General features: G+C 35.1%; 1 protein-coding gene across 4 annotated transcripts; it reads left to right on the top strand.

Annotated features, from left to right (window-relative positions):
* The first annotated feature begins 726 nt into the window (after positions 1-726).
* On the top strand, positions 727-9,916 carry LOC306847173 (CMP-N-acetylneuraminate-beta-galactosamide-alpha-2,3-sialyltransferase 2-like). Of its 4 annotated transcripts, none has more exons than XM_079380981.1 (8): positions 727-1,096; positions 1,493-1,558; positions 2,194-2,480; positions 2,991-3,184; positions 3,288-3,467; positions 3,559-3,604; positions 3,715-3,834; positions 8,256-9,914. In XM_079380981.1, the coding sequence occupies exons 3-8, from the start codon at positions 2,214-2,216 to the stop codon at positions 8,421-8,423; spliced, it is 975 nt and encodes a 324-aa protein (XP_079237107.1). In that variant the 5' UTR covers positions 727-1,096; positions 1,493-1,558; positions 2,194-2,213; the 3' UTR covers positions 8,424-9,914. The 4 variants fall into 4 exon arrangements, with proteins under 4 accessions (XP_079237107.1, XP_079237105.1, XP_079237106.1 ...); XM_079380980.1 differs by lacking the exon at positions 727-1,096 and adding an exon at positions 1,659-1,692 and having other exon boundaries at positions 1,395-1,558; XM_079380979.1 differs by lacking the exon at positions 727-1,096 and having other exon boundaries at positions 1,374-1,558.
* Positions 9,917-11,415: the final 1,499 nt, after the last annotated feature.

The following is an 11,415-nucleotide window of genomic DNA, read 5'->3' as shown; positions in this document are numbered from 1 at the left end:
ACTTATATCCTTTGCCGGTGTCCCAGCCCGGTGGAGCCTTTAACTGAAAGTCTTTTTTTTTTTTTTTTAAATCTTTTCATTTTACATTGACACCATTTTCCTTTTTCGATATTGTGCAGTTGCTTTGACACAATTTACATTGTTAAAAGCGCTATATAACTAAAGGTGACTTGACTTGTGCTTGTCTGTGGACCTTGATCGGGAATGAGAAGTGTGCAACTGGTTAGAGCAGATTAAACTTGTCATACAAATAACTCGCTTCTCATTAAAGTTTATATATACGGTGTGGACAAACTGAGTATTTTGATTCATCATCATTGTTTTGAAATATTTAACATATACAAGATAGGCTCAAATACCAATTCAATGTAGCCTACACCGGTTTTAAGCGATTAAACAATTTCCCTTTTCGACTGTTTAGTACACTGCCGCATAAGAATACATACAATACTACTAATAAAGTATTCTCCTATTTTATTTTATCTGATGTAGTAAGACAACTTTACGGTTTCACCAAAACCTTTTAGGTTATTCATAAAAACCAGATGCTTTAAACCAACAATATATCCTACTAATATGAAGAAACTTTTTCATCTCAAAAGAATAATACCGTGACTGAAGACCCTTACGCAACCAAAAATAAATACTAATAGTATCATGACTTTAAAAATACTAGTCTAATTGCTGAAACTCTGAACAAAAGAAATCCAAGAAATGAGTCAATGTGCATGCGTGCTTGTGTCTATATGCACGGTACATGCCCATCCTTGTCCTTACCTGGATGATGTTATTGAATATAACTCACGGTGTTGTGGGACGCTATTACAGAACTCACTAAGCAGACGGCTATAAAAGCAGATTCAAAGACCTAATCGATTCTTGTCAGCACCGTTTCTCTAATATTGTTACGGCACGTGTGGTTGTAGATAAATGAAGAGCGCTCGACGACGGAATGGAGAAACCGGAATCTTTTTAATAGGCTTCAACTCACTATTACAATTAAACAACATACAAACTCAGACCAAGACTAAGGGAGAACTCAGGACTTTTAAAGGGACCAACCAAAAGAGGAGCCTAGATAATTAACTCAAGACAGGTGAAACGGATGAATGATAATTAATATTAGGAAACTAGAACAGGAAATACCAAATAAGGGCAAAAGGGAAACTAACCCGTGACAGATATCTCTATGGCTTACATTTTTTAAATGAGTTATACCAAGAACCAGCAGTAGTGGTTGGATTTAGGTAGAAGATTTAATTAATTAATTTATATATTTCTTATCTATTAGTAACTGCATTTTGGCATCATCCGCGAAGATGTGAAGATACCTGTTAAAAAACAGGTATAACCGGTACCACTAGTTGAAAGACAAACATGAGAATTTTTTCATTGAGGAGGCAGAAGCTTTAGGCACTCAGATACTTTGATCATTCAGGTGTCAAGAAATAAAGTCAAGTAAAAGTAAGTGCTTGCTTGTGATCATTTATAGACCGCAATAAATACTGGCTTGCTTGGAGATATAGGAGGAACCTATCCTGACATTCTTATCATTTGGGTAAGTTTGATATTCTGGGGTAATTATTAAATTGATTATTAGTTGTTAATTTGTAATTAAATTCGATCAGTGAAATAAATTTAATGTTTTTGTTATATAGGCTACTATTAGACCGAACAGTTCTGACAAACTGTGTAAGTAGCTATAGGTGTTAAACCTTACTGAAATTATTCTTTTGGTTTAAAAAACTGTTTTCAATCTCTTTGTTTTTATTTCAACATTTTATGCTTTCAATATTTAATCGAATTGAAACAAGTGATAAAGGAACCCTCTGACGCATTAATTATTAAATCATGACGTAAAATATATAAAATGTTTATTTTTCACACCCAAACAATAATTTACTTTGTTCATTGCAATGACACATAATTTTTTATCATTTTAAGTACAACTAAAGCGGAGTCGAAGTTACGTTGTATTTTTTTTTTTCTATTGCTTTGAATTGAATTATGGATCGAAAATCGAGTTTAAAATCTGAGAACTCATATAATCAAGCACAAAATACAGAAATTGTGGCAAGTAACTTTATTGCGGGGTGGTGGCTTCAGAACACAGTATTGTGTCTTTTGAAGATAAGAAACTATAAAACCATAAAACTGATGCGTCTTTCTAATAAAATTGTATTTGTCCACCAGGAACACGACAGACGCAAAAGATGAACCTCTTCAATAGACTGACGCCTCGCTACATCGCCCTGCTTTTAAGCTTCATGACTATCTTTCTTTTGTTCACCCAAAACCCGATCGATAATACTGTAGACTCCTTTGATGACTCGATCTTTGAAGCTTCATGCTCCTGTAAATCTTGCGTCATGGGCTTTTTGGACGATGACTGGTTCATTTATCGATACGATCCCAGCATTCCTCCTCTGCTGAACAGAAAAAACAGTGTGCTTCGTCGAGACACCAACAGATGGTGGAGGGTAAGTCTTTAAATGCTAAATATTCTGAATAGAATAGAATAGAACTAGTAGTTTATGTATGTGTATATATATATATATGTATATATATATATATATGTATATATATATATATGTATATGTTTATTATATATATATATATATATACACACACACACACACACACACACACACAGTATGTACAGCAAATATAGGCTTCCAGCGCCATAGATCATGGTACCCCGCCCATAAACGGTGACAGTTTTTATAGGCCAATTTTTTTATTTTTTTATTTTATTTTACATGTTCTGTGCTAAAATAATGACTTAGATTCTACATTTACACAAATACATCTTAATAACAACACATAACATCCTGAAAAATAGTCATACAATCAGGTTATGTTATGAAAATGAAGATACAAATCAACTGTCTTATCTTGATGGTCTGCGCGTGATGTTACTATTATGTAAACCAGTTTTAACAAGTCCATTTTCATTTATGTTTACCTTGAGCTTTCAAATATTTGTACAGGGTCTACAACCATCAATGTTCAGAGTCAACTACACGGAGGTGGTGGATCAGATGTTTTCTCTCTTCCCTGATAAAGAGCACTACTCAGACGCCAGTCCAGATCGCTGCAGAACCTGTGCTGTGGTGGGAAACTCTGCAAACCTTCTGGGATCCCATTATGGGTCTCTAATAGATGTCCATGATGTTGTGATCAGGTACTAGAAGAACAAAATAATGCACTGAATAATCTGATAAATGTTCTTTATAATAATAGTTATTTAGATAGCCTAACACCTGTTACTTGTATTACTCTCTCAGGATAAATAAAGGCCCGACAAAAGGTTACGAGAGGGATGTGGGGTCAAAGACGACTCACCGGATTCTGTATCCCGAAAGCGCCATGGACTTGGACAACTCCACCCATCTGGTGCTTTTTCCCTTTAAGATTCGCGACATGCAGTGGCTCATAAGTACCTTCACCACTAGACATATCACACGGTGAGCACAGTTTAAAAAAAAAAAAAATTAAATAAACATGAAATAATTATATATATTTGCATAATTAGTAAGCCATCTTTTTGTTCCTCAGCACCTACACAAGAGTCAAATCATCAATCAAAGCAGATGAGAATAAGGTGAGTATCCATGTCATTAAATGAATGTAAATGAAATTCAAGAGACTGCATTATTAAGCCTTAAAATTAGCAGTGGTATATGTCTCATAAATGTTTTTATTTCTGTTTAGGTGATGGTCCTCCACCCTGCTTTCATAAAATACGTCTATGAGAAATGGCTTCTGAAACATGGCAGATATCCATCTACTGGCTTCATTACAATAATATTTGCCTTGCATATCTGTGATCAGGTAAAACTCTTTGCATTTTCAGTGCTAATTACTATATATGAACAGAGGTTAAGTTTGTGAAACGCACAGTACATATTGGAAAACAAACCATATGGTACAAATAAAGCAGAAATGTAATTCATTTCCCTAAAAGTGGCCCTAAAATAATTTGCATGTGCACACAAAATGTGATCTTGAACAATCAAGATGTGAACAATGTGAACAATCACCTTCTTTTTAAATAACATCAAAGTATCCACAATATGTTTTATGTCACAAACACAACTTTGCCTGGCATTCATTTGTGGGTTTCCTGTATATTGTAGATAGTTTTCTTTGCATCTGTGCATTGCTGCACACATTAGTGGATTTTAAAACATTTCTAGCATCAAGATGCACACTAATCCACAAATAGGTAGACTCTGCCCACCATCTACTTAAGCCAATCAGATCACTGCCACAACTGTAGCACGCTTTCACTCAAACCAAACATGTTTTGGATTACAATAAGTGTGAGAGCAGAATCAGTAACCAACAAAGGCTGCATTCCAGTCCATTTTTTTATTCCCTATTGCCCTTCACTCGCAAACTTCCCTCCGTCTTGTTCACTCGGATGTACGTCATTGATTCTGTTGCACGAGTGTCCACTACTGGCAGAACCCTTGGAATGGGCTGAATTGGAATGTCCTACAGTACAGACGAATCCATGTCATATGTAATACAAAATAAAAAAGTAGCAACATAAAATTAATATGAAAAGACATTAATAAACGTCTCCCACTTAAACTCAATTGATTAAGAACTAGGACTCGAGACTGGACTCGGACCCTGGACTCAGATCCAACACTGGCATCCCGTACAGGGCCGGACTGGGACATAATTTCAGGCCGGGAAATCTCACACTCATCCAGACCACACAGAACAAAAAGGGGCCAAAATTGTACCTTTTTGGGTATAGCAGCCTGTCATTCAGTATTCTTAAAAGGACATCTTTGTACCTTTTTTATTTATTTTTTTACCCATAATAGGTACATATTAGTACCTTAGAGTAGTAATTTGTACCCTTAAAGTACTAATATGTAGGCCTACCTATTAGGGGTAAAAAAGGAACAAAGATGTCCTTGTAAGGGTACTGTTCCAGTGACAAGCTGTTGTACCCCAAAAGGTGCAATTTTGGCCCCTTATTTTCTGTATATAGCCTATACATCCACAACAATTTCTGAAACCACAGACAACCCTATTATTTGTATGGCTATCACACAAAAAGATCTAAATCCTTAGTCTGGGGCTGTGGAAAATAATTAAAGTTTCTCTCTTGCACTGCACCTTTAGTTCCCTTTCCCTTTTCTTCATTTATGATTCTGATAGTATTTTTTCCTCTGTATGGAAGTTACTGAGGTCCAGAAGCTAGTTACCCGCATTCTTCAAAGCATCTTCTTTTGCGTTCAACAGAAGAAAGAACTTTATGCAGGTTTAGAACAACCTGGGTAAATTATGACAGAATGTTCATTTTTGGGTGAACCATACAGACTCATCCGTGCTTCTAAAGGTAGGCCTGTCTGTTAATATCATATTCCATACATTATCAGAGCTTGGTAGACATAATTAATAAATTTTAGGCATTATTTGATAGATGAATTAATAGATTATAATTAATGTTAGACCCTATTTATTTATCATTTAAATTAATCATATTTTTATTTTTTATTTAACCTTTATTTAAACAGGAAAAGTCCCATTGAGACACAGTCTCTTTTACAAGGGAGTCCTGTATAGCACGTTCAAACATAGGTTACAAGACAGTAAATTACAATATAAAATACAACGCAGATTTACACAAAATTTACAAAATATTTGCATGTGAAGATGCAGTGAATTTAAAATATATAAACAAACGAAAATAGTGGCTAAAAACCAATGTCCACCCACCATTAATTAAAACAATTACACATGTCCGTCCGCATATCCGATATTCTTTTTTTAAAAGCAGCTAGTGAAATTAGCGCACCGATCTTAAGTCCAGACTGGAGTTCATTCCAGGACGAAGGACCATAGAATGACAAACCCCTCTTTCCTGCTTCTGTCCTCATTCTTGGTACATTAAAAAGTAGTACATCACTAGATCTTAATCGATATGTACTTTGGGTACGAACAAATTTTAAACAAATATAAGACGGCAAAATACCTAAAATCGCTTTATAAATAAAAATTTACCAATGTCGCATCCTGCGCGATTTAAGTGAAGGCCAATTTACCATATTATATAAGATGCAATGATGTGTCTGATAGCCTGCATTTGTAATGAACCTGAGAGCCGCATGATAAAGAGGGTCTAATATTGACAAAGTAGATGGACAAGCAAATTGATAGATGATATCCCCGTAATCTATCTGAGACAGGAATAGTCCTGCAACCAGTCTTTTTCTTATAGCCCTTAAAAAGCAAGATTTTAATCTATATAAGAATGCCAGAGTGAATTTAAGTTTCATAGCGAGAGCTTCAATGTGTTTTTTAAAGGTAAAACCTTTATCAAGCCAGATACCCAAATACTTGTAAGTATCAACAAGTTCAATAGCTTCATCTTGAAGTGTCTTAATAGCAAGAACTGGGACTTTAGTACCTACGGGGGCAAAAATCATTGCCTTAGTCTTTTTTTGCATTTAAAAGTAACTTCAAATCAAACAAGGCGGATTGTAATGAGTTGAAATCTGACTGCAAATTCGCACAGGCAGTCTCAGATGTAGAGGCACCTGTCATCAGCATACAAATGATACTGTGAGTATTTAAATTCACTACAAACATTATTTATATAGATAACAAAAAGCAAAGGACCTAAAATCGATCCTTGTGGGACACCCTTTTTTAGAACGACAGGGTCAGATGTTACATTCCCATGTCTTACAATTTGCATCCGTTCAGAGAGATAGCTGTAAAACCAATTTACAGCTCTATGACCAACACCAATATTCAACAAGGTTTTGATTAGCATGAAGTGATCCACTGTGTCAAATGCCTTTGTAAGGTCAATGAACACAGCCATACAGAATAACTTTTTATCAATTGCCGCTTTTATATCATCGGTAACTTTTAAGCAGGCAGAAACTGTGCTGTGGCCAGATCTAAAACCAGATTGCATGTTGTTAAGAATATTTTGTGAACCCAAAAAATTTTTTAATTGATCAGACACTAAAATCTCCAAAACCTTAGCTAAAACCGAAAGATTTGAGATAGGTCTGTAATTATTTGCATCACATGGATCCCCAGATTTTAGTAATGGTGTGACGTAAGCCTGCTTCCACGAAATAGGCACTGTATCAGTGCAAATGGACAGGTTAAAGATATAAGTGAGTGGTTTCACTACAATTTCAGCTGCCATTTTTAACAAACCAGGATCAAGTCCATCTGGCCCAGCTGCCTTCTTGGAATCAATGTTCTGCAAAACATGTAAAACTTTTGATTCCAAGAATGGCGTAAACTCAAGAATCGAAGAGGAAACAATATCAGCAACCACTTCCCCTGGTAGTGACTGGGATATAGGTTCCGCCCGGAATAGATTATTCCAAGATTCCTCCATGTTGGTTTCACCATGGGGAATTTCACCTGTTTCTACCTGGGAATTATGTTGAACCATAGAGGTTTCACCCAATGTTTTCTCAAAGATATGACCTTGTATATGTCATATACAATTTGGCATTTTAAAAAGTAAAAAAAAGAAAAGGTAAATTAATTAGATAAGAAATGGGACAGATTTATTGTTGAGCTATGAGTTCCTCACTGATTATTTGTCTTTGGTGTTTTTTTGTTTTTGTTTTTTTTATGGGTGGGTTGAATGGGTGTCTGCTGATGGTGGCACTTCCTGAAGGGGAAATGCTTAGCATAGTTTGCGAGTGCGTGTCTAAAAGTGGAGTGGCATGCAGCCAAATGCAACAACAAGTGTTATAATACGTCATGGACAGCCACAAGGTCATTTTGTCATTTAGGCAACAACATCCTTATGCCGTGACAATGTGACCCTATGTTGAGTGAACAACATTTTCTCATGGCCAAGAGTTTAATGCGTAAACAAACTTTATGATTATCCCAGGTTGCTATGGTTATGCATTAAACTCGTGGCCATGACATAAGGATGTCATCAAAATGATCTTGGTCCACTCACAACAAATTTATCACGTTAACTTTTATATTGTGGCCACAACAAAAAAAATAAAAAAACTGAAGATTTCCCTTTTTGGTCACAGTAATACAGTGAGTTAAACTTTGTTGTATGCATCTTGACGCTAGAAATGTTTCAAAATTACAAATGCATGCAGCATTTAGGAAGTGATCAACAAATGAAGTTCTGTATAATTTGGTAAAATATTTTGAGAATTTCGGAATGCACCTTTAGGAGAAGTATGATTTGAACACCATGAAATGACAAAACTGCCCTGTCTTTTACACAGGTGAATGTCTTTGGGTTTGGGGCTTCAAGTACTGGAACCTGGCATCATTACTTTGACAGAACTCGCACTCACTTTAAAGGTGGCCCTCATGGTGGAGACTTTGAAAACAAAACAATGCATCAACTTCAGCAGAGAAACAAGATTTCAATATATAAAGGGTATAGATAAAAAAGAACAGGAACGGACATGTTCGGTTTAATGTGTTTTTTTTATTTTTTTGTAGCCACAACCGATTAACTTGTGGAAAGTGAAAATAGCTTATGTTTTGGGTAGCAATGAAGTCATTTTGTTAAGGTCACAACATCTTTTGACAAAACTACATCACTTTTTTGTGGCCAAGGGTTTAATGCATTAACAAACCTTATGATTATCCTATCCTATTGAGCTTTGCATTTTTCTCCATTCAAAAATAGGCCTATACAAGTGACACTTGGGTATATTATAGGCGTTGAAATAAAGAGATAAATAAGACAGTTCTTCCATTTAATGAAGGATCTCAAAATGGAGTATAAAAAACAGCTAAAAAATGAATGTAAAAATGAAAGACAAATGAATTAAAAGACAAATTGAATGTTAGCTAACTATGGTGACACTGTTTTGAGAGCTGTGGCAAATGTTGTATAATGTTTATTTATAATGCCTTACTGTATCTACACACTGTAAACATATTGTATGTACCTGCTGTTCTTGTACTAAAGTAGCCTACTAATCTGTAAGACATCTGGAATGTTTTTATGGTTCTTCAAATGCTATTTTGGTTAAAAGGATGAGGGCGCTATCATGTAGAAAGTTGTACCAGGAAATTCCTAATATGCACAAAAGCGTCCAACCATGGCTGTATGAAAACAGTTGTTTTCACAGAAAAACAGAAACGTGTGGAAACATGAATACATAAACATACGCTTGTGACAATATCATTTGTGTTTTTCAAATCATCTCCAGGTAATAAAGTATACGAACAATGCAGTTCTAATTGACATAGGATTTATTACAGTATATAAACTGTTCTGCCTTATGTGATAAAAAATAGTTTGTAGTATATAAACAAATCATTATTATTGGTTATTTTCCAGCAGTGTATCTGATTTCTAAGCCAATTAAAAGCTATAAATAAGAGAAAAATTAAAGTTGCACTACCAGTCAAAAGTTTTCAACAGTAAGATTGTTCATTTTTATAGAAGTCTCTTCTGTTCACCAAGCCTGCATTTCTTTGATCCAAAGTACAGTAAAATAGTAGCATGTTTACTATTTAAAAGAACTGTTTTCTATTTGAATATATTTTAAAATGTAATTTATTGTGTATATATTCAAAGCTACATTTTTATCATCATTACTCCAGTCACATGATTCTTCAGAAATCTTTCTGATATTCTGATTTGCTGCTCAAAAAAAACAAAAAACATTTATTATTATTATGATGTTAGATGAGTAGATTTTTTTCAGGTTTCTTTGATGAACAGAAAGTTCAGAAGAACCGCATTTATCTGGAATAGAAATCTTTTGTAATATTATAAATGTTTTTATCATCACTTTTGATCAATTTAAAGCATCCTTGCTAGATAAAAGTATTAATTTCTATAATGTATTTTCCAAATATATATATGTGTATGTATGTTTCAACACATACATGTTTTACCAAATAAAAAGAACAGCACTTTTAGAGTTCATCCCACTCATTGATGTGAGCATAAGTATTGGGACAGTTGAACATAAGGCAGATATAAACGATTAAAAGCTATTATTTAGTTGCAGATCTGTTCAGTATTCCCTATAACATGACAGAATTTAATTTTTGGTGCTTCTAATTAAGTGATGATAAGCAGTTGCAAATGTTGTACAAAACCACCACTACTCATCTTTGCACCAATAAAACGTGCAACACTTTGTTTTTCTACCAAATTATATAATATCTAATTAGCCTATTATATTAATATAACTTGGAAAGGTTTCTGTGACCTTTCCCGAGATCTCGGCAAAAAGATTTATTTCCAAAACATGATGCATGATGGGATACACTAATGTAGCCTTCACATGCTATCGGAAATTTCATATTTCCCACTTATGAAGTCGTGATTACAAGCTTGTAGTATTCAAGTGCCTTAATGTCGGGAAAAAATTAAATTAGCATCCCATATTGGTTGACAATCATATAAACATTCACAGCGCTATACATGCAGTTTGCTGACAATTCTGGAATTTCAGTCAAATACATGCTTATTTCACCGCTTATAACACATACAATATGCTTTGTGTGATCGTTCATATCTAGCCTATAAATACACTACTTTAGCAACAAGACAAAGGGATGTAGTTGTTGTGAGAACAGCATTGACAGCAGCACTGGTTGTCCCCTCCACCATGTTTAAAGTTATAATCCGTCCAACTCGGAAACTCCGGTCTCAAAATTATTTCCGAATTTCCTAGTAGTAAATACGACTTGAAAGGCTGTTCACGTCCAATTTCCGATTAGGAAACTCGCATTTACGATAATTCCCATAGCGCGTGAAGGCAGCATTAGCCCCGAAGCACTCCAGAGCAGTATTCCAGATAGGCTTGTTTGAGATGCGCCTCGCCTGTAGAGGAGAGTAGGAGGCTGTAGTGAGGGGAGGAGTGAAATAAGTGCACAGTTCTGAACTCTTGAAGTAGAACAGATACTACGAGATCAAAGGAGGATATCGCGTTTCACACTCCTGTGTTGTGCTGCTGATAAACATGATATAATTTCAGTTCTGTTCCTTTTATATGAATATAAATATGATGAACAAGACACTCAAAGTGCTTGCTATTTAATTCCATACGAAATACGTATTTATCATCCATTGCTACTTTAGCCTAATACAGACATGTATTTTAAATGTTTATAGAAATATGACAACAATCACCTACTGTAGCTCACACAGAGACTGCACTGACATAGTGTTTGGAAATATTTATGAATAATTTAAATACATAATCGCATAATCAGATAAAATATAAAACATTTTAGAAGAGAATGCAGAATCATAGTTGTCTGAGCCAATGAGCATTAAGCTGTGTCATCAGCCAGTCGTTTCCCATCATGCTTTTAATCAGCGCAGTCGTGGGGGGCAACATGCGCTCGACTGCACAATCCGACACAGCCGCCTCACCGTCGCAGGGTTTTTTGGCACAAGTCAGGATG

This window comes from Barbus barbus, assembly GCF_936440315.1.
Source record: "Barbus barbus genome assembly, chromosome: 27".
Taxonomy (NCBI): Eukaryota; Metazoa; Chordata; class Actinopteri; order Cypriniformes; family Cyprinidae; genus Barbus; species Barbus barbus.
The sequence above is the reverse complement of the archived record's forward strand: the minus strand, read 5'-3'. Positions and strand labels throughout refer to the sequence as shown.